The sequence below is a fragment of the Adiantum capillus-veneris genome, chromosome 26 (genome assembly GCF_014529385.1).
Source record: "Adiantum capillus-veneris isolate H3 chromosome 26, ASM1452938v2, whole genome shotgun sequence".
Lineage (NCBI taxonomy): Eukaryota > Viridiplantae > Streptophyta > Polypodiopsida > Polypodiales > Pteridaceae > Adiantum > Adiantum capillus-veneris.
Window position 1 is genome coordinate 1,048,642 of NC_140956.1, and position 24,302 is coordinate 1,072,943.

At 41.3% G+C, this 24,302-nt stretch overlaps 1 protein-coding gene and 1 pseudogene across 7 annotated transcripts in view; both read right to left on the reverse strand.

The window, feature by feature from the left end:
- Nucleotides 1–8,355: 8,355 nt before the first annotated feature.
- LOC147422872 (uncharacterized) lies at nt 8,356–9,816 on the reverse strand (annotated as a pseudogene).
- A 12,539-nt stretch (nt 9,817–22,355) lies between these two features.
- LOC147422873 (uncharacterized) overlaps nt 22,356–24,302 on the reverse strand; it is a 97,289-nt gene continuing 95,342 nt past the window's right edge. For 6 of the 7 annotated variants that reach the window (XM_086502054.1, XM_086502058.1, XM_086502057.1 and 3 more), the window contains 4 exons: nt 23,946–24,040; nt 23,414–23,840; nt 23,118–23,330; nt 22,356–23,020 (listed from right to left, as the gene is read on the reverse strand). In XM_086502054.1, the coding sequence (XP_086358180.1) occupies nt 22,691–23,020; nt 23,118–23,330; nt 23,414–23,840; nt 23,946–24,040 (1,065 nt within the window). In that variant the 3' untranslated portion in view covers nt 22,356–22,690. The remainder of the gene's footprint in view (nt 23,021–23,117; nt 23,331–23,413; nt 23,841–23,945; nt 24,041–24,302) is intronic. The other variant, XM_086502060.1, reaches the window with a different exon arrangement.

The window sequence follows — 24,302 nt, forward strand, 5'->3', positions numbered from 1 at the left end:
TAAAAGCCGATGTGGCCATGAGAGAGAAAAGAAAACCGTATAAAATATGTACAAGGCCATCACTGAATTTGTGTGCATCCAGCTCTAATCGTAGAGAAAGTATGGAGCGATCAACACCATACTCCTCACCAAAGTCGCACACATCCTACAGGTATCTCACCATACACTACAAAGTACCCCTATGCTCAAGCCCAACGTCACTCACTGCACGACTAAATGCTCCCACCGCAAATGCACCTACTGCAAATGCAATCTATTTGTCTCAATCTGAGTACATTGCTAAAGTGATCAAGCGTTTCAATATGGAGAAGGGGAAGGCATTGAGTACTCCATTGCCTCCATATGTGAAACTCTCTAAAAATGATTGCCCTAATTTTGAAGAGGAAAAGGCTGAAATGGCACAAGTGCCTTATTCATCTGCAGTTGAGAGTTTGATGTATGCTATGATTGCTACACGTCTTGATATTGCTTTTGCAGTGGGAGTTGCTAGCAGCTATATGTCAAATCCAAGCAAGAAACATTGGGAGGTAGTGAAAGGGGTTATGCGATATTTGAATGGTACAAAAGACATGTGCATTTTCTTTAGTAGAAAGGAAGCATGTGTAATGGGTTACACGGATGCAGATTATGCAGGAGACTTGGACAAGAGAAGATCCACTTCAGGCTATGTTTTTGAATTCACTGGAGGTGCAATTTCATGGCGATCTCGTTTGCAAGATTGTGCTACCTTGTCTACTACAGAGGCTGAATATGTTGCAGCTTCAGAAGCTTGCAAGGAAGCTATATGGCTTGATCGGTTACTAGGAGACTTGGGAATCAATGTTGAGATACATGTGTTACATTGTGATAGCCAAAGTGCTATAAAATTGGCAAAGAATCCAGTGTTCCATGCAAAGACAAAGCATGTGCTTGTGAAGTATCACTTCGTTCATGAGGTGCTTGAGGACAAGCGATTGCAGCTTGCCAAACTCCACACCACTGAGAATCTTGCTGATCTTCTAACAAAGGGCTTACCTTCAGAGCGGTTTGCACATTGTCGGGCACTCATGGGCATTGGGTAGATAATCATGGTCATTGTCTACCTGTATTGTATGTATATATACATTATCACCCCAACTTAAAGGCATATTGTCCTTTAAGTGGGAGGTTGTTGGGGTGGTAAAGCCCAATGTGCCACTCTGAGTGTTGGGCGGCCGGAGACTAACCGGGAACTAACACTGACCATTCATTCTACATAAAAGAATAAGGACTCATAACCCTAACATTGTTGTGTTTGGAGTCCACCCAAACCTATGTCTCATCTCTTCTCCTCTCTTCTCCATTGTTGCACACACACACACACACACACACACACACACACACACACACACACACACACACACACACACACACACACACACACTCGCACGCGCACTTCACCTCCTTACCACTTCATCAGCCGATTTATCAATGTTAGGCATGGTAGGGTTTTGAACATTCCACTTCATCATGGATTCACTCATCTAGAAGAGGTACTACTAGGCACATTCTTTGCATCCTCGATCACCTCTCCTAGGCCTTTCAATTGTCAACTAGATATAAAGCCTTTCTCATGACTTTCTTAAATATTGTGCATGCTTTCAAATACATGTCCTTCTTGAGAGTCTCATTCCTCAAGCCCTCTTTCAAGAGAATTGACAGCCTCTCATCTTGTGGTAACTTGCTCACAAGATACCTCTCTATATATTGTTTGAAGTGAAACAAAGCTTCCTTTACTTTCTCATTCTCCTTTCGCTTGAAAACATTGCTTTGGGATGCGCTATTATGCTTGATTTCCCTTTTATAAATTCCTTCATGAATTCATGCAAGAGTTACTCTATGTTTGAATAACCTCTCTGCAAGGTTTGGAACCATGTCAAGGTTTTTCCTTCCAATCTCAATCCAAATTGCTCATACTGTCTGTGAAAATCCGCAATCCATTTAATAGCTCTCAAAAATTGTTTGAAGAGTGAGACATGAGCATATGGATCTCTTGATCCATAATACTTCTAAGAAACACATTTAGCTACCTAAGATGGTCGCATTCATCATGTTTTTGCAACAATTCTCATGACTCGTGGCTCTCTTGCTAGGGTGTCTCGAACCTCATAACCCCCCATTAGGGACTCTAGTTGGAGTTATTTATGTGGTTTCCTCCTCAAGATGCACTTCTCTTGATTTTGTCAAGGTAACCGAGTCTGAGAAAATCCATACATCGAGCAAAAAAAACGGAGCATGTCATTTTTTTAGCAAAAGTAAAGAGTATTGTAGCACAACTTGCTTTTTTAATTAAGCTTACGGCCATATTGTCAAGTGGGAGAAGTAGAACAAATTGACCAATCCATAGAGCATTCAAAACTCTAGCGCATGAAGGTGATCACTGCTACAATATAAATTCTACCTGATTCAGCTACATAGGCTATCAAAACTCCAAGCACCCCTCTTGCAAAGGACATATAATCTTCATAGAGGATCATAAACCCTAGCTCAAGACACCGATGCTATGCTGAAATTTTGGCCCCACCCAATCCCTCGAGCAACTCCAAGTTTGTTACTATATCCTAGTGCACAAACTCATGAGCTGTAGAGTCCAACCCAAGGACACAAAATTATACAAAGTACATGTGTTTGCAAGGCACCTATTGAGACGTTGGTTGTCTCTTTTTTGGGAATCCTCTCAAGTACAACAAGGGAAGTGTGTAATGGTCATAGCATATGTCACCCCTTTTAGAATGGACCCAGGTGTAATCACAAGTACAACAAGGGAAGTGTGTAATGGTCACAGCATATGTCACCCCTTTTTTAATGGACCCAGGTGTGCTCACATGAAAAACATGTGATGCAGTAGGCACCAATATAACCTCTCTCACTAGCTATGCTTGCATGCTTTGGCCCAATGATATCCTGTTATTGAAGTCTTTGGTTAATTTTGACCTCCATCTAACATCCTTTCCATCTCTAAATTTAGCACGAAAAGGGATGTGGTTCACATTGCCCAGTAGGGCGGATTTGATTGCATTGTCGCGTTATTGCCTTACAACACAAATCCATTTCTACAGTATCTCAATCTTTCATGAAAGCGGGTAGGTTCCCTCTTCCACAACCCACGTCCTCGGAACTGGTCCAAGGGGTCCAATAATCATCTCATCAATATTCCAAGCATGAGTGTTACTCTCGTAGCAAAACCATACCAACCCCTCCACAATTCCTCCTCGTTTGGCCCCCACAGTGGGATATTTTCTCCTTTCCCAACAAAAGCAAGGTGCAAGGACACTATTTTGTATATTATCCATATTTTTGTTTATGAACCATCCACTACGCACATTTTCTCCAGGAAGAACACCAAAACATGTCATTTTTTTGTCAGGATCCATGCGTCTTATTGCCCAAACTGTTTGAGGCACCTTCTTCTCCTGTAAAAGACTCATAGAGGCAGAAGCATTTTTCTTGACATGTGGTACACTGTAAATTGGTGTAGTGATAGTAACAAACTCTAGTATGTGGTATCCATCTTCAAGAGTTTCATCAAGGTCAATAAAGATTGGCCATGATTTTCACACACTCTTTTCCAGTATTGTATCTCTATTAATTTTTGGACATGGTATTTGCATTTCTAGAATTGTTGATTGAGTGGCATCAAAAAGTTTCTATTTGATGAACACACTGATTGATTGCTCATAAATCTAGCTGGCAGGTTTGCTATCATTGGTCCTATGGATCATCGAATGCCCTTCAAGTAGGCATTGTAACGTACACTTTGAAAAAATGCCAGTGAGATTCATTAAATCGATTCCTTCCCTAGAAGAATGGACACTCCACATTGGTACATCTTAAATTCCCTCCACACTGACTAAAGCAAAAAGTTCTCTAAAATAAATCATTGCTACACATTACATACTCTGTCCGAACATGCCCATTAAATCTCTTCTGCATCCCATACATAATCTTTTTATGGAGGAAGGTCATACGCAACATATCCATCATAGAAAGTTGGCATTTCTAGAACTTTAATCACATTCTGAACAAATGAGAGTGCAATATATTTTTTTTTTTGTAAAGGAAGAGAAAAAATGACATCGTTGATGCATATACCGCCATCATCAATTATCATCAATAGGAGATTCTTTTGAGCCAGCATATGTTGCTGGCAGGTGTTGATGTTCATCATAAAGCACCTTGTAAAATTGTGAGGCTTCATGATCTAACAAGCAAAACAAATCATTTGCATCATTGCATACTAGTTCTAGTTTAACTTGCTCACCAAGCAAGGTAAGTGGACGCAATGAGAAGTTACCATTTGCTAATTCAAAATGCTCTTTCAAAGCCTTCACAATGATATTTTGATAAGAGTTATCAAACATAAGCACAAGTTTTTGTTGATGCTCTAGGCCAAACATCCTGATATGACGACTCATATGGTAAAAGCTGCACAACAATCGTCTAGAGGCTAGATAGAGATTACTTTTGGTAGAGAAGACAATCTCTTGGGAAAAGATAGTAACAACCTTTTCTTATATGTGCCTTGTTCTTAATGATACTAAGTGTGAAAACGACAAAACTTAGGGCAAAGACAGTGGTGAGTATATTTTTTCCCTTTTGTTCATCAATCTAAACAATGCAAGGCCTCTACTCAACTCTGAACATGATTAAAAAAAAGAAAAAAAATATTATATATAATTCAGGCAATTATTGATAGAGAAAGCATACACCTTTATTTTTTATTACATTATTGCTTTAGGGTTTCATGCGTACTTTTGGAAATGGAAATATTTTCTAAGGTCTTGTTTATCGCCAAGGCCTGTGACTCAACATGGAGTCGTCTGTGTAAATGTGGCATGATCATCGCCTTCCTGCAGACAACTCAATGGCTCCCAACTAGTGACCGTGGACAAGGCATGAGCCTCGGCCAACCTACTTAGTCTCTTATAGCAAAGCAAAAGATAAGTTTTCCATTGCTTGATCGAAATTGCTTTGGAATGGAATGTATCTTACTGTCAGGATGAGTAAACAATGCAAGGTCGTTCGTAGTGTTAACTGGTCCCACGTTGGTGCGGTACTGCTTTGAGCTGAAAACGGGCTCCTTTGGTTATGAAGGTTATTAAGGTAATAGGCCCAACGTAGTCACTTAGAGCGCTTCCCCATATATCCAAATTGGAGGCACGTCCAGTAGGGGTCCTTCTTTCCTTGGAGGGCCCTCCATCTGGTAAACGGCGCCCCATACAGTGAGTGAATTGCATTAACTCCAGGCATCACGGTTCTTTTTTTTTTTTCCCAACCTACGGCGTTACAACCAACCTCATCGGCACTCCTTGTATGGCATGACAATCAACCTCATTGGCGATCCTACTTTATAAATTCTTGTACTTCTTACTCGTGTACCTACACACGCATACACGTTGAAGCTCCTCTCTCTCTCTCTCTACTTTATAAATTCTTGTACTTCTTGCTCGTGTACAGATATCTAGCTCTGACACACGCTGAAGCTCCTTCCTTCCCCCCCCCCCTCCCCCGCGTTCTCTCTCTCTCTCTCTCTCTCTCTCTCTCTCTCTCTGATCACGCTTGCTCGTCCCCACCCCAGGGGCATGATTCCCATTTGTCACAAAACCTCCTCTCCCTCATGCTTGCCTTCACCTTAGCTTTTGTGCACACACAGAAGGACCCCCCCACTCCGTAAATGGTGGTCCATTCTGCGATATGGACACCTTGCATGAAGTCCTTGGCACAGCGATAATTGTGATTTCTTTAGCATTGCACTTTTGGGTGTCAAACATCTCCACACATGGTCTTCTCCCAATCGACAGTGGATCTGATCTTTGCAATGACCACGACCCGATCATTGAAGCTACAATTTCAACGATCAATTACATCATCGCCCTTGCGGTATCCTATCGGCAACGAAAGAGTTCTATTGTTGGTGTATGGTATGTCAAACCTCAAATCTAGCATTTCTGGCATACTTTCTTTGACTACACAAAGGGTGACAACATTCACTTCAAGGAAAACTTGCGAGTTCCATAAAACTGCTTCAACTCCGTCTGCGCTTTGGTGCAAGGCGACCTTCAACAAAAATCAATTCCTTGAAAGATAGTAGATACAGTGCCCACAAGGGTGCCTATTGTGCAGAGGAAGGTTGCTTTGTCCCTACACATGCTCGGCATTGGAGGGTCGGTTCATAACATTGCTAATGTGTATGGTCTTGGGTGATCCACTCTTAGTGGAGGTTTTAGACAGTTCATTGAAGCCATGATGCGACATGGGAGCACATTCATTCGCTGGCCAACCACACCACAAGAAAAAGCAACTGGTGAAAGATGGCTTTGAAGCAAGGAAAGGCTTCCCCAATTGTTGCAATGCAATAGATGCAGCACACATAAACATGGAATTTGCAGATGGTGAGCTACACGCACATTGGTTCGATAAGAGTCGTAATTACTCTATGATATTGCATGCAATGGTCAACAACAACTTGCATTTCCTCGATGTCATGTGTGGTATACCCGATGTCTGCAATGAAATCCGTGTGCTACGGAATTCATCATTGTACAGGAAAGCACAAACCAATGTGATTCTCGATGACCCGAAAATTATGGTGGAGCAGCATATCGAATTCAAGAATACATCCTAGGAGATGGCGGTTCAATGAACCTGCCATGGCTTGTCATACCATTTCCTACTGTAGAGTGCGATATATCTTACAGTAGTTCAACTACAAACTTTTGAGTACACAAATTGTTGAAGAGTGAGCATTTAGTAGGTTGAAACAGATGTGGGATTATCTACAACAAAGGGTGAGACAACCAAACGTGGCGATCTTGCCAAAAGTCATTGCCACCTGCTCCAGAGTCTACACAACATATGGGTGGACATTGGTGTACCGTTCAATGATGATACCATTGTCGATGATGAGAAAGCTCCACAACCTGTAGGGGTTGCTGAGGATTGACCACCAGAGACGTCCTCCTCTCTTACATGCAAGATGGTCACATGGACTAGTTTGTAGTATTCCGTAATCAAGAATTTGACATGGACATTGTTTTGTTGTCTATACATTGTGAAATGTTTCATTTGAGTGCCTCCATATTTGTCCACTTTGGACCTTTATCTAGCCACTGCGAGAGAGAGAGAGAGAGAGAGAGAGAGAGAGAGAGAGAGAGAGAGAGAGAGAGAGAGAGAGAGAGAGAGAGAGAGAGAGAGCATGTTCATTTTCTTACTAACATGGTGCCAATAAAGTGTTTAGAATCAACATATCACAAACATTTCTATAGTTAAGTCATTGTCCCTTAATTTTAAGTGGTGAACTACCTCTTTTGGTGCTCCCAATGTCCCCTTTGCACCCCTATAAAAGAGAGAGAGAGAGAGAGAGAGAGAGAGAGAGAGAGAGAGAGAGAGAGAGAGAGAGAGAGAGAGAGAGAGAGATCAATGTTTGTAGATTTGAAATTAATGTCCCTACCTCTTTTGGTGCTCCCAATGTCCCCTTTGCACCCCTATAAAAGAGAGAGAGAGAGAGAGAGAGAGAGAGAGAGAGAGAGAGAGAGAGAGAGAGAGAGAGAGAGATCAATGTTTGTAGATTTGAAATTACTGTCCTTACATATTAAGTATTTCTCCCAATGATTCATTTAGTTATTGAGAGAGAGGGGGGGGGGGGGGGGGGGGGGGAGTGAGAGAGAGAGAGAGAGAGAGAGAGAGAGAGAGAGAGAGAGAGAGAGAGAGAGAGAGAGAGAGAGAGAGAGAGAGAGAGAGAGAGAGAGAGAATGCACGGTGCACAGTGTGTGGGAATTCAACAGACACACAAAATATTTGACCTTTAGCAGTCACACAAAATATTTGGCAACTTTGCAAATTAAGTAGGCTTGATGATTCAAAAACACACTAGGGTAAAGATGCCAGTTAAAAGACGGGTCCCTTTTTACCGACCCATCGACCCCCAAAGATAAAGGCACTTATGTTCCATCTTTGAGGCATCAGTGTAGACATAATGCAGTGGTTATACAGCACGCTCTTAAGTCTGGACCATCAGATTGAGCGCCCGAGCCTTGTTGGCTACATCATCTCTAAATACCCCCCTGCAAGTGCTCCTTTTGGTACTCGATTTTGTTACATAAAAATTTGTTTTCTGTTCCGATCTTCACCTGTGGAGCTCATTTTGCACTGAGGTTTTTGCTGGAGATTCTTGCTATATACTGCTTTCTTTTGTGCCCCTCCATGCTGGATTTGGTGAAAAAATGCACTCGCGAGGCCTCGCCGACTTAAACTAAAAGCTTGGAGTGTCCAATTTAAAGAGCATCCCAAAAGTGAACATCACATCCATTGTCATGCACTTTGTTCTCTAGCAAGTACTCAATGCAAGCATTGATAAATAAGAAAACACCTAGGAATGCTACCCACAAGTACTACTCTCTCCGTATCACTAGGGAGGTATTGGAGTCGGCCCCTCAGTTCAAGGATCCACATATTGCATTTGCACTGTCGAACGAATGGCTTCATTTCCCGCCTCCTCAATTTCCAAGAGTCTCTTCTCCTAGTTTCTTCACGTGAATCCTTTCGGTCCTTTGAACTTTACAACACCATCGCCAAATTCTTCATCGAGTCCACGAGCTATTTGATGTTGCTGTCATTCACCTGCAAGCGCCACTTTTGCTTGATCCCTCCCGAGCTTTCTTTTGTTGATGCATCACTAGGCCCACCACCATTGTTTGTATCACGAGGTGGTGTTTGTTGCTCGCATGTGCTATCACTGTCGGTAGGCATGGTGTGGTTGTCTTCTTTGTTGCCTACAGGCCAAGTAGTTGAGAAATTAGGGTGAAGATAGCAATGCAAAAAAACAATAGCGAAAAAAAAACAAGGGCCAATTTTCACTGGAACTTGCATACCTAGGGCCGTCGTGTCATTCTCCATAGAGTCAACTAGCAATCCCCCAATGTCGGCATTTCAGTCCTTGCCAAAAAGCATCTGCATTTTGTTTGTAGAATTTGAATGGAAAGTCTTCTATAGGAAATCCTTTTGTGTGTCGCATTTGCCAGTAACTAGAACACCCAGAGGGAATCTTCTTCTCATAGTCATTGAGCCTATTGAATAGGGAGTGTACTTTCTCCCACTTTGCTGCATTGGGCCTTATTATGCATGACGCCTCGTGCTTGACAAGTCTCAACAACCACTTGCCAACGGTTGCGACGACGAGTGCATTCATAAAGCCCTCCTTCACTCTGGCATACTTGTACTTCTTTCTTTGCCTCGACCAAATTGATGATCGCATGGACATGGAACCGCCAATTAGTTCGTGCAGTAATTTTTGGTAGTAGGGTCAATGAAGGGGCTGGTGCTCCCTCAACTAAGATGTTGCTATCACTAGGGATAGCGATAGGACCCAACCTGCTACCTGATGCTGGATGTGCATACAATGGCAATGACATTGTGGAAGGCAATGGACGCGATATTGAAACCAAGGATGGTTTTACCAGAACTTGTTGCACCCAAGGCAAGAGGATTGATGGTTGGGTTAGGGTGAAGTCCACTATCTACGAAGGCCAATCAAGGAGGTGTTGTTGTAGGCCCCCAAGCATATGAGCCGCCTAGGCCTCCGATTGGCAATCCTCCTTGTTGTGGCTACAAGCTATACCCCATTTTGGTGGAGTTTTCTTGAGGTGATCCCTTTTGTGGTGCCATTGGATGGATAACCAATGCCAGCTCTTCGATCATTGGCATCGCTTCATCGAGTAGAGACTCCATTGGTGGGATGGAAGAAGGTACCTCCTCGCCATCGTTGCTCCATTCATTGTTGAGATCCATTGATAAACTCTCTCGAGACGACCTGGTTGCAAAAAAATAGAGAGAATCATTGCAAAAAAAAGGAGAGGATCATTAGTGACGTCAGTATGCAGCAGCCCTCCATCGCATTGTGTAGACAACCTTGCAAAACTATGACCCGTGTACCAAACGAAAAGAGTGTACACACTCATGTGAAGAGATAACATTAGTTACTTTAGTTTGATTTCTTTATCGAGATCATAGAAATGTTTAAACACTCATCATAACAAAAAAATTTCTTGTCAGTAAAGCACAAACTCAATTTATTACATTATCAAAATCATGGAAATGATTCACCACTAAAGACAACAAAATAATGGCATCCAATTCTAAAAATTAAAGCACAAACTCATTTGAAACTACTTGCATGGAGGCAGGGCCATAAAAGCCTTTGCCATTGAGGAATAGAGGAAGGCAGGGATGCTAGCGATATATATATATATATATATATATATATATATATACATATATATATATATATATATATATAGAGAGAGAGAGAGAGAGAAATACTTTGTTCGCTTGCAACCTTGCAACAGCAACCAACACTATGGTGCACTCCCACTATAGTGCCGCGAGAGGGATGAATGCAAGCGTACAACACAGTCATCAATTTAGTAGAGAGGTGCATGGTTTCCAAATTTATCTTCCTGTGACAATGCAATCACCACTGCCACTTGGCAATCTAGAGGGTGGTGTGGAGGGTGGGTGAGGCACCCTCAGTGAAACTCTGGGTAGCTCCATCAATCTCGATGGAAGCCTCTCCACAATTGCTATGGAACTCCCACACCATGCGGAGATGTCCCTCCACAACCACCTCCAAGGCCCCTATGGGGGAGCGCTCTTAGAGGCCTCCCCCGTAGAGCACATTTAGAGGTCCCTAGGTGTACTTAAGGGGTTGTTAGCGGGCCGCCACGACGGACGTCTGTAGCATAGCTTTTTGTACTAACATAATGTCTTGAATATGCAAGGAAGCGACTCGGGATGGGGCACGGAGATTTAATGAGAGTGTCAATCTCACCAAAGTGAACTCAGAGGCCTATTCATACTACGACAACAGCAAATCAACAACTTCTTAGTCAGAAAATCAGTCTACGTCCAATCTCACCACTCTAGGTTATCACGTCTTTTCAACATCTAAATGAATTTGGAATGCAGTGAAAGTTAAAGAGAGGTATTACAACACCTAAGGGCACAATCCTACCAAGTTCTAAGTCATCTGGGCAGGTACATAAATCATGATCCATCACAAAAAATGTGCAAAAAACTGAAACAAAACTACACGAAAAGGTCCCCCTTAAGCATAGAAACACTTATCCAAGGTCAAAACATCAAAAAACAACCATGTAAGACCTCAAATCAATGCATTTAGCTCACAGACAAGCCGCCGCGAACCACAGCATAATTGAGAATGATTACACTTAGATTGTAGAGCAAGAGACAAGGAACACAATGTGCTATTCGGAATCGAATTCAAAAATATCCGACAAGGACATTAGGAAGAGGATGGGGTCCAGGAGGGCCTCTTTATTCGCCATGAGATTATAGAGGTGATTAACCTTCTGATGAATAGGTGCATGCCATGTGTGCAAGAATGGTGGGTGTGTAAGAGAGATGTAAGAGTGGTCAAAGGATGCACTTTTTCCTCCCAAAAAGGGGGTGGACAACTTAATGATTTTTGGCCCTCTATAACTGCTACATACGATATTCGATTTAAGCGGAGATTATAGTTGTCGATTCAAGCTCTTTTCATAGATATGTTATTCCCTTCGAAAAATGGTGGTCTTTACTATCTCTCCGTCTACTGCTTGAGATCTTTTGAGGAATATATTGGCAGGTATTGCTTCGAGCACCTGTTCTGTGATATGGGCCTTCTTATTTGAGGATATATCTATGATCTCATATGGAACTACTCCCCACTCTCTTTGTGCTTTTCTTCGAGGCATCTTGAGGTCAGTTTCAGATTGGAAACATGATTTAGCAATTGATCAAAATTGTCAAAAAGTTGAAGAAAACGCAAATTTGACCATAAAATGAAAAATGAGTATAACTTTGTCAAAACTACCCTAAATTTGACCAAATTTCACCAATGCATCTAGAATTACTATAGGCACAAGGGCATAAAATAATGGATGAACTATGGCAGAAAGGTACATGATTTGTGATCCATGTTGGGAAGCATCTTGCAATTTCAACTAGTGGAGGTTGCTTTTGGAAAAATATTGAAGATCTGATGATACCTTCTGGTAGGGCTCATCAAGATGGTGCCTTGGTCCACAAATTTTAAGATTTGAATCATTGGTTTGGTACTTAGGTCAATTTCTAGAAATCATCCTCATACTTAGAGAAATTTGGCATTTTGATGTCGATTTTGAAATCCAAATGACTTGAAACTTCATGGCTAGGCTTTGTTGGATACTCTGAGCCAGATGATATGAATTTTCCTCTGGTTAGGCAAAAAGGAACATGGATCACGAGCCATGTTGGGAGGGATTTTGGGACTACCTCTTGTACACATGTTTCAATAGGTCTTCCTAGCACACTGGTGAAATATTTTCAAATTTGGACATGTTTTTCCTGTGTTTACTCAATTTCCCAATTTATGGCCATGTTTTTTCGTCTTGACGATATTGGTTTTTTGGAACCACTTTTGGGCACTTCCTTTGACTGACATCTGTTATTGCCTTGATTCTGGATGATTTATGTGTTAAAATCACTGCTTTGCCTATCTCCCCTCCAACTTTCATCAGTTTCTGGATCCATCTGAAGGGGGAAATTGATCCAGGCAATCTGCATAACTTTGCAGGTATTCTTTTGCTTTGCTTTGACCAGAACTAGACCTTTAATGTTACATCTCCTTGATGCTTGTGATTCACCCTCTTTCGGACTCCCTTTTGTTTCAGTTGGCTTTGGAATAAAGCCCCAAGATGTTTCAATTGCTGCTCTAGCTAGTGGGGTAGCTTCATATCCTTCTCCTAACCCTACTCCATAATGTTTTTGCTCAAAACTAATCATTTTTTCTTTGATTACTTCCAAATGACCATTTGCAGACTGAAGGTAACAAACCATCAGGATTACATGATTTTAAAACCCTTTTTTGTGACTATTTTTGCATAGTCAGTTATACTTTTGCATCCCCCAGCTAATGAGCGACTCCTGCCTTGATTTTGTCATCAAGGTACATGGATTGCGATCCATGTTGGAAAGCATTTTGAAATTCCAACTAGTGGAGGTTGTTCCTGGGCATATGGGGATGCTACTGTGAAAATTTCTCTGATTTTAGGGTTTGAGGAACATGGATCGCGATCCATGTTCCACCACCTTTTGCAATTGTTTTTGCACACAATGATTTTGCATGTTACCAAGGTCTACTGGTGAAAAGGTTTTGGTTTTGGGTAAGTTTTGAACTCCCTCATTGACCTTGAGAACTTACAGATTTTGTGACTTTGATCTGCTCTAATTTGTTGTTTTGGTAATGTTGGTGCAATGTGGAGCATACACAAATGTTCTTGTAGGGTTAATGATCATATGTGCTGAATCTGGTGGAGTAAGAGCTATCGAGGTGGTCGCAGCAGGCAGAAACAAAGCGGAAAATCCTATGCTTCTGTGGTTCTCTCTCTCTCTCTCTCTCTCTCTCTCTCTCTCTCTCTCTCTCTCTCTCTCTCTCTCAGAATGCAAATGAGCTTATGTTGCTCCATTTGGCTATATGTTCCCAATCTACCCGGAATACCCCATTCATACTTACCTCCATTGATCATATCTTGTTGTTCATATCACGTGTAATTTGAACCATTCTTCATTATGATATTTGATCGACAAATGGCCTTTAATCTGCAGTTTTGATTCTGTAGAAGTTGGCTCAAAATCCGTCGTGTGCCGAATCTTTCAATATTTGCCATGTTCAAAGCCCTTGCTTTGAAGTTCAATTCCGACTTTCCTGGCTCAACTTATTAATTTTTATTGATTATTTGGCATTTTTAGCTTTTTAGTAAAGAAAAATTACTTATAATTATTATTAGTTGGCCAAAATTTTACCAAAATTAGTGTAATCACTCATACACACATATTCTTAACCGGGCATTTAGATGGTGTCAATATGGCTCATGGTTATGCCTGCTAAGAGTTAAAAAGCTCTCAAAACTGTTAAAGGAAAAGGAAAAGAAAAGAAAAGAAAAGAAGACAAAATCATGAGTATCTTGCTACGTTTTCCCCCCTTCCTAGAGTGAGTCATCACAGACGAACATGTGTCAAAGTGCATGGGTACGAAGTATGTGACTATGCATAGCCATGTATTGTGGATCTATGATGCGAATTGAGGATATGCAAGGGTAACAAAGTGTTGTGCAAGATATGGGTTCTGAACAATAAGTTGAGTGGCTTTTGAATGTGAAGTTAGGTTAAAGCTATGTGGACCGAACATAAGTAATTGTAGAAGACGCGCTCTTTGTTTGACAGTGGCCTCTAGGAGTTTTGAAGTTACATTGTCTTGTGATTGACGGATCTGTTTTGGTCGTCACTGAAATCGCTTTGATGTGGACTTCAGGGTTGAGGCAACGAGTGAGTGAGTCTTTTTCGGTTTCCATACCCACTTGACTTCTTGTGGTTGTCGATGTTGAGATTGGATTAGCCTAGGTTGGTTGACAAAAGCCTTGGGTGGTTTGTCAAGGGTGGGTTTTGGTTGATACATCGTAGGTGGACTTGCATTGCCATGTCGTTTGGGCATCCATAATTTCTCCTGATTGGTTTGCATAATGGACTTTTCTACCCAGATTTTCCTGACCACTGTTTGAGAACATCGCTGGATTGGAGCAGGTGTGGATTTGAGAGGCTCCCATACGTAGTCTGATTGTATAAATGGTGTGGAGAAAGATTGTCATCTTGCCTTATCTGCAAGGTATAATCGCGCCCATTTGGTGTGGCTTGATAAGTGCACATCCATGGCACTCCGAGAATAACTGCTTCATTAAGATCCTTATCCTCGATTACATGAAACTGATGAGGATAAACTGTTCCATCAACAGGTATTGGAAAATTGACATGTCCCAGGCTGTCCATTGTGCCTTTGTTTGCCACTTTGAACCCCACAGTATTTGACGTTAGAGTTTCCTTTGTTAATTTCCTGAAAGTGGAGTAGTTGACAACATTCACTCTTGCCCCTATATCCACTAATGCACGCTCGATGATGCCATCGGCAAGTTGCAACATAATGCGTAGATCAATGTCACCTAACTAGGTAGCCTCCATTTGTATGGATCCTATTGGAGGGGAATTGGTACAATTGTTTTGTTGGTTATTTCTCTGAAGTTTTGCCCACTCCTTCCGCTTTAATATTCTGATTTTGGCTTCTTGTTGTTCTTGTTCCCAAATGTCATGGGCTCGACTTCTGCGCTGATCTGTGGCATGTATTGTTTGGAATTATTATGGTGTCAGTGGAAGAAGATATTTCTTTAATTTGCAGCCACTCATCCAATTAGGCATCTCCTCACGTGCCAATGTTGCAAGCTTGATGGCACCACTTTGTGATATATCATGTATTACAAAAGGCCTCATCCCTCGCTTTTTTATTTTTTGGAGTGTTGTTTGAGGGTATACATCAAAACGTAATCCCCTTTTTGGAACTCCTTGCTAATCACATGTTCATCATGGAAAACTTTCATTTATCTTTTCTGAGCATGTATCCCTGTTTCCACTCTCATTCTAGTTTTATCTAATTGTTCCAAGGTGTCTAGTCTCTCTGATAGCTCGTGTTTTGATTGAAAAAGGAGTGGTCCCGATGGAACTTTTAAAAGCTACTCTGTAAGCCCATAATGCAGTGTGTAGCTTTTGATTTCAATCATTTCTTGAGTCACTAACTATTTTGGTGAGCATCGTGTATAAGATTTTATTGGTGCTCTCAGCTTGTCCGTTAGATTGTGGGTGAAAGGGTGCTGATTTGCGATGGATCACCATGAATGCGTCAAGTAAGCTTTCAATGATGTTGTTCAAAAAGCGTGTTCCTATATCACTCACTATTTCAATGGGTAGACCATATCTGAAAAAGATATGTTCAAAAAGAAATTGAACCGTAGTCTGTGCATCATTTGTCTACGCTGCCTTTGCTTCCGTCCATTTAGTCATGTAATCTATTGCTACTATGATGTATTGTGCATGCAATCTATATGCAGGAGGTATGATGGGGCCAATAAAGTTGATGCCCCATTTGGCAAAAGCGCGTACTCCCATCATTGGCCATAATGGCATTTCATCTCTCCATAGGGATGGTTTTGTGCGATGACATTCATCACATCGTTTGACATAGACCTCTACATCCCTGAATAGGGTTGGCCACCATATACCTGAGTGAAGCACTAGATTTGTATTTTAATTAGCAGAGAAATGTTCCCCTGACTGGTCCGAGTGTGCTTGTTCTAGGATAAATAAATATTCGCTTTCTGTACCACACAATCGTAATTGTTCGTCTATCCCTTGCCGGTATAGTTGGTTTGCAATTAGCAGATAATGTTTTGCGTCTTCTGCTACAGTTCTCATTCTCGTGTTACCCCATCCCTTTGGGAAGGTCTTGTTTTTTAAGTACTCAATTATGTGAGTACTCCATTTGGGTGCTTGTACTACTCAAAACAGGGTGGCATGTTCCATTGGAGGTTGCTTTGTATAGATATCACATGATTTTACATAAGTATGGACGTTGTTTTCCATGTTTTGCTATTAGACTCGTAGTCTCTTTAGTCTTTGGTAGGTTTGTGTTTCTCCATTGTGAAACCCTATATGTTGTATATGAGTCTGTTTGAGGTAGTATTCGTATTCATCTGGTTGTACACATAGTCTCAAAATCCCATCCTTTTCGTGCTTGTACAATCGTCCTGCTAAAAGCTAGAGATTTCTTGTTTGATGTATTATTGATGGTTGTCTTTCCACCTGTAATGATGCGATTGTGAGTAGAGGGATGATCTCTTCACTCCACCTCGGAACCATTTCAATGTTAAATAGGTACAAATCTGGAAGATCATCATCAATACCTTCAGGTGCTTCCCCATGGAACAATCTTGAAAGATAATCTGCTCGTGTGTGTAGAGTCCCCTTTTTTACTACTACTTTGAAATCAAACTCGAGTAATAGTATAAACCAGTGAACAATCCTTCCAATGTTGCGAAGTTGTTTACCAGATATAACTGTGCTTGATGATCTACGAAGAAAACGAGCTAGTTTGCAAGAAGGTAGTGTCTAAATTTTTTGACAGCATAATTATTCCTAAACCTTCTCTTTCCGTAGTGGTATAATTTTTCTCCGTGTTGTTCAGCTTCCTACTAGAGTAGCAAATGGAAAATCCATTTTCTTCTCTCCTGGCTGGGCTAATATGCATCCTATGGCATATGTCGTTGCATCAACATATGGCATATGTCGTTGCATCAACATGAACGTGAGATCTTGCTGTGAAGTATTGAATCTGATTTACCCCTTGTAATTTTCTGTGGTAAAAACGCACATTTGTAAAGACCTCATTATGAGGAGAAGCCATCGTACGTGAAGAAAAATCACTCGCCGGGAATAAAAATCACTCGTCGGGAACCAAAATTTTAACGCCCAGCCTGTTGTCTGCCGGAATATTCCTTTTCTCCGGAATATTATGGCCGGACGGCGGCCGAAAAGTGATCAAAAAACGACCGGCTGGTGGTCGGTGGTCGGTGGTAGGTGGTCAGAAGTCGGAAGTCAATGGCCGGTGGCCAGTGGTCGGAAGTCAATGGCCGATGGCCGGTGGCCGAATTCAAAAGCGGACTTGTCTTCCCAAGGACGGCCACACATGGACGGATTGGAGGGTCCGATTTGGACTTATCTACACAAGGACGGCTACACATGGCTGCCTCTCATGAGATAGAGCAGCCCCTTTTGACCTATAAAAGGAGGCCATTTCTACACACATTACATAGTGTGAAGTTGATGCAACAAGGTGGTGTGAGGTGGTGAGAGTGAAGCAAGGCAAGAGCTCTATTAAGGGTATAATCTCTTTGTAACCTACTTCTTGTTTGAAGTCCTAAAGCCATTAAGTGGTTGCTTTCCCGTGGATGTAGCCCACATTGGGTGAACCACATACATCGTGTGTATCCTCTCTCTCTCTACTCTATAATCTCTTGTGTGTGAAAATTATCTCTCTCCATTAAGTAATCTACTCAATTATCTACTTAGCTACGTCATATTTCCTAACACTTGCTCCAATCAAGGGCTTGTAAAATTGGAGCATAAATTAATTGTTGCTTCAATTTGTGAAAAGCCTGCTCGCATTCTTCTGTCCATTCAAATTTAGCAATGAGGGCATGCAATTGCTTAGCAATTACAACATACATGTATATGAAGGGCCTGTAGTACCCACAATGTCCCATAAATGCTTGCACTTCTTTCATTTTCATTGCTCTCAATAGTGCGACAATTATTTTTATATTTTCTTGATGAGTGGAAATCTTGCTTTTGGACACAATGTTGCCAAAAAATTTACCTTGTCTTATCATGAAGACACATTTTTCAGCGTTTAAGAAAATACGATAAGTTCTGCACTTTTCAAAGACTTTCTCTAGATGCGTTATGTGATCACTTCTCAGGTGAGAATGAGCACAAAGATCATCCATGTATATCTCTAAAAATTGTCTCAAATATTCCTTGAATGCATGACTCATTAGTCTTTAGAAAGTGGCAAGTGCATTGGTCAGGCCAAAAGGCATTACCGTACATGAAAATATTTCCCACTCCGTTGCAAAAGGTGTCTTATGATGATCTTCTGCTTTGATGGTTAATTGGTTGTAGCCTGAGAACCCATCTAGAAAACTATAGACCCCCTTCCCCGCAACTCTCTCAATAACATGATATGTTATTGGTAGTGGATAGTTGTCCCTGATGATGGTGGCATTTACCTGTTTGAGGTTTACACAGACATGCTTCTTTTTGGGTACTATCACAATCGGGGACACCCAATCAGTGTGTTCAATCTCGTAGATAAACTCGGAATCCTTCAGTTTGTTTATCTCCTCCTTAATTTTCTTGACAAAAGTCTCATTATACGTATAAGGACGTTGTCTGTGTGGTCTTGCATCGTTTTTAAGGGGTATCGTGTGCTGACGGATCTCTAGGTCTATCCCCTTCAGGTCTTTGTATGACCAAACAAACACATCTTTATACCGTCTGAGTGTATCTATCAAAAGTCGCTCTTCTTCTTCTGTGAGGTCCGTGACAATGTATGCCGGTTTAGGTTCCTCGCTTGGTTCTGCTAAGTTTATCCATTTGGATTTTTCAGGCCCATCATATGAAGTTTCAGGCTCTTTTGGGTCTCGTTTGGATTTTTGCACCACAATTTTTCTATCTTGAATAGTGTACTTTTTGTAGTGGGATGGTGTATCAAACTTATCATCGTTTGATTCATCATTAGTTTCCAACTATGTTGTTCAAACTTCTTTCAAAGCTCGTTTCAATTCATTATACTTGTTTTTGCGCTCAGTTTTAGACAACTTCCTTGCTTTTTCAGAAAGACTTTCCATCTGTGATTTTTGTTTGTTCTTCTTTTTCAATTTTGTTTTGATTGAGTCGGATTTCAAGTACCTCTTCGATATCCCATCTTTAACGTAATCGGTTGCTTCAACCAACCTTAAGTACTGTGTTTTATCAGTTAATAGAGATACTGAATATTCTTTCGTTTTGTTTCGTTTGTTCATGCGTTTATTCCGATATCTACGCTGTCTTTGAGGATTTTAGTTTGAAAAATCATAGTAAATCACTTGTCGATCCTTCCGTTTGATGTCCTGATCTGAACTACTCGAAAGCTTGTTGTCTACGTTGTCCACTAACAGCTTATCCTTGGAGTCAAGGAATGCTTTCTCATCTGTTTGGTCATGGTCCCTTACTGAGATCTCATCCAATATGCGTCGACAATCTGCAACCCCTTCCCTGTCAGGGACTTAGGCTGACACCCATCATCTGGAATGGCATGATATCATATCCTTCCTCGTCACAGAATTCGGTCAGGGTCACCTCATTCTTGCACACATCAAGTGTGGCAAGTATCTGCTGCCATCCAAAAGGTTCAAACCTCTCTTCTAGAAACGGCTCTGATACATGTGTCTCGTCTTGTATTGACCTATCATGAATGCAATCCTCTTTTTTCAAACTACCACCCTCAGAACCTTCTCCTGTCCAATTATGAGCTTTGTTTTGTAGCCAAGCCGATATTTCTCCTTCTTGGTCTGTTATGGAGTTTAGTTCCTTCCCTGGGGTTCGTTCCACATCTCTATAACTATGGTCCGTGAGACTGATTTTCTGTAGATATAGTCATAACCCCAATCTTGTACCATTTTGAGCTGACGCATAAATGGTCTGCCCAATATGATATCAAAATTGCTGCTCTCATCGAAATTCATAATAGCGAAGGTGTGTTCATATGCAATTCCGCAAGAGGTTACTACAATTTGCTCCAAAATGCCAATAGGTCTCTTCAGATATCCATCCGCTAATTGAAGTTTTATTCTAGTTTCCGGAGAGCAGGTTTTTCCCATTTTTCCGACATTGCTTTGGTGGCTATGGCTATTCCGGCTCCACTATCCAATATCGCTATCGATTTTAGTCTTTGTACTCCACAAGCAAGGTCCTATTTCCTTCCTCACCTTCACAATAGTCTCCTACCTTGTTCACTGGCACTGGCTCATGTTTAGTTTGTTTTGAAGTTTGGGTATTCAATGTTTTTAGAAAATTACCAACCCTATTTTCTCCAAATTTTTTCTCACCTCTTCCCAAAGATGAGGTTTTATTTGAAGTAACTCAGATAGAGTTAACATACAACGGATAGGGGATGACAACAGCTCATGAAGAGTTTCGGTATCCATCATCTTAGGATTAGCCTTCCATTGAGATGGTATTTTCTTTACCTTTGATCTCGTTTCATGGTTGCCAATAAATAAAGGTAACATCTTCAACGACTGAGGTTTGTTGTCTTCTGATATCTCCGTACCTGTAACGTCGTACAATGATCAGGTATCACTTGGGTAGAGCTCATGCTCGAGGTGGATCTCCGTGATAGGTGTTGACTGAGAAACACTCAACCGCTTCTCTGGTTGCTCTTCCTTATCGCTCACAACTCTTAGCCACAATCTGGCTACAAGACTGTGTAAAGAGAGAGATGGAGAGAGCTTGAGCTCTTGCAAGCACACATTATGCAACGAAGAGAGCACACAAGGGAAATGGACACTTAAAACTGTTGCTTCTTTATAGCTCAAAATGATGATAAGGTCCACACCAAAAGTGAAAAATACAACATAATAACAAACTGTGTATAATGGTTAATGTGAGACCACTACTAAGTGAGCTAGCAAGATAAGGGGCCATCACCCGTGGTAGATTCATCATGTTGATCAAGTCCATGATCCTCGTGTCCACTACCTTAGAGCCCTTGTGACTTGATATTCTAGGTCACTTTAGCTTTGACCTTCAACATGTCTCTGTCTCTGTTCTCTTCAACAATTTGAATTTGTGAACATGAAGAGCTTTGAATATAAGGGCCACCTTCCATTTGTTTCACTCTTCTTTGGATCAAACCACCTGAATGCCACTACCGTTGGTTATTGTGTTGCACAATGCTATGGTTACTTTATAGCCATGATGGATTAGCAGTATGCATGGGAGGTCTATGATCTTTGGCTTGTTACTCCACCATTTGATGAGGAATGTTGCATATGGTTGTGTATAATGGGTACACTTATAAGATCATCTGGATAACTATGGAAAAGAGGTATGAGCAACAATGGATCCTGTGTCATCTTTAGCCTTCATTGGCAACATTTTTCAACAACAAATTTGAAGGACTCCCACCAACTCTACCCAAGAACTTCATCCTTAGTGTAGTTTACTTTCTCCTCAACTATAAGCAACACTTGCTCATTGAATGGTTTAACAATAACAAAGAAGAATTCCTGTCAATATTGATCATGCCATTGATGCTAGAATGTATCCATAGTAGTGTGCAACACAATAAGGGACAAGTAATTGTGGTAAAAAGGATCAATAAGACCATACCCAAAAATAGAGTGCGCACATGCTTTAAAGTAAAAACTCCCCTTTGTTTCAATTTCCAATCTCTCTCTCTCTCTTCTCTTCTCTCTCTCTCTCTCTCTATCTATCTATCTACCTTTGTATCAGATATTGTATGAGACCGCCCCCCCCCCCCCCCCCCCCCCCCAAAAAAAAAAAAAAAAAAAAAACCTTACCATCTAGTAGGTAGGGATTTTAGATATTTTTTTCAACACGCCACTTTTTACCTTTTGTACCCAGACATTGTACTAAATTCCACCGTGTTGTAACTTAGTGGTCTCATAGGTCAATTTGGCCTTTTGAAGACATTAATATAGCATTTCATCTCTCTCTCTCTCTCTCTCTCTCTCTCTCACACACACACACACACACACACACACACACACACACACACAACACATTGAGGCCATACCATAGAGACCCATGAGAGTTCATGAGATGATCACCATTGTATACACCTCATTGGCCCTCATGTGATAGTACCCCTCTCCATATGTTTTGAGATGATACGTATGATGTGATGTTGATGATGAGGATGAGGATGAGGATGTAGGTAGGCTTACATACCTACCAACTCTAGGCATCCTCGTTTGTTTTTATTTTTATGTCCTCCAAACATTGTAATAGTTTCACAAATGGATGTAACCTTTGGTCCTCGTAGGTCATTTTGGCCTAATATAACTTTTCATTTCATTTCATCATCTCTCTCTCTCTCTCTCTCTCTCTCTCTCTCGCACGCGCGCACACACACACAGGCAGCATGCAGTTCACAAATAACACACAAATTGCATTCCAGAGATGATTACAATCAATCTAGCATTTTGGTCCAATCAAAAGGAGCCCAATCTTTCTGAAAATTGAGGGCTGCCTCCTTCTGCTGGTCAAAAGTCTGTTGCTTGCGCCTTCTATGCATTTCCTCTTCTGGCAGCTTGAGCATGCCAATCACGACATTGCGCCCAAAATCACGTCTGAACTCCCTTTCATTGTCAATGACATGGACATATCCTGCACGCAATCCAAACTCCACATGGAAGTAAGGAAAGTTCTTAGGGATACTTCCCCGTAGACCCTTCACACTGGTGTCAATGAGCTTCTTGGCATCATGCTGACTCCATTCATCTTCTGCTTCGTCGATAGCCTAACGCATAAGCCATGCAAAACAAGTCAGCCATATGCAAACAATCAATTGAAGTGCCCTTTCTTGACTGAATTTTGATGAGACAACCATATTACACCTTTTTAAAATAAAGAGGAGCCTGTTTTGCTTCATCCGGGGGTAGAGGAATGCATTCAACCAGACAGTGACGGCACTGTTGAGCTAGATTGATTGCTGTTTCCATGAATAATACATCTCTTCCCTGCTTCGCAAACATTTGCAGGAGGCACTTCTTGTAATTCCGAAGCTCCTCCCAAACATCCTCATCCATATTGCGTGATGAGCCTTCATGCTGTGAAAGAGTGGATCAAATTTTTTTTTGCCAAACATTCAAACCAATGCAGCAAACTAAATTCAAAGTAAGCCCACTCATACTTGCATAGGAACAAGAAGGCAATGTCCATCTACAAGAGGCTCCCATGGAGGTAGCATAAGGTAGCAAGAGTTGCCTATGGAAATAGTCAGATGTTTAGGACGAGACTGATTGTTAAAGCAAAATTGGCAGCGCTCCTCTTGCGTGATGATTCGTTTGTGAGCTTGTACAGCCTGCTTGGCTTCTCTTTCCCCAGTCGTTTGATGTGCTTTTGCCTTCGCCCTCTTACGCTCAGTGTCGTGAAAACCGCCACTTACAGATTCATATTCCTCATCCACACACGTCGACCTTCTGTACTGCTTATTGTGCAGAATGCTTTTGGCAAGCCCCACATCTCCACTCTCATTCTGGCCTATTTTGTGTTTGTAATCACCAACGACACTTTTCAGGCTTTGCTTGTAGCCTGTGTTGGGCTCGTTATCGGTTTCTCTGAAGTCATCAGAACAAAATCAGACCACATATCATTCATTTCAGCTGAAAACTATAGTCAAAGCACTTCAGCTTTTGGCAAACAACCTGATGAAGTACACATACCCAAAAGTCTTGCTTCTGGTCGCTTCTTGGCTGCCTGAGAGCTCTTCCTCTTTCTTTCGTTTATCTTGCAGCTGATTCTGGATTAAAGCAGCAGTCTTTTAAACAGTTATTTCCTTTCTGCAATTAATCGTTTGCGATGAGTTTCTATGCAGTTGAAACACCTTTTTAGTTGTATCATATTTAGACATGTATCCTATTTTAATGAGGGTGCAGAAAAACGAGGAAGTGGTAGATATTAATAATGCTAACAGGTAGTTGGAAGTAAAATGCATGCAATGATGTCAATATGCTACGTGCAAAGTACAGTACATGGAGAGCAGCAGTTAGATACTAGCGCTCAGTTTGTCTTTCACACAA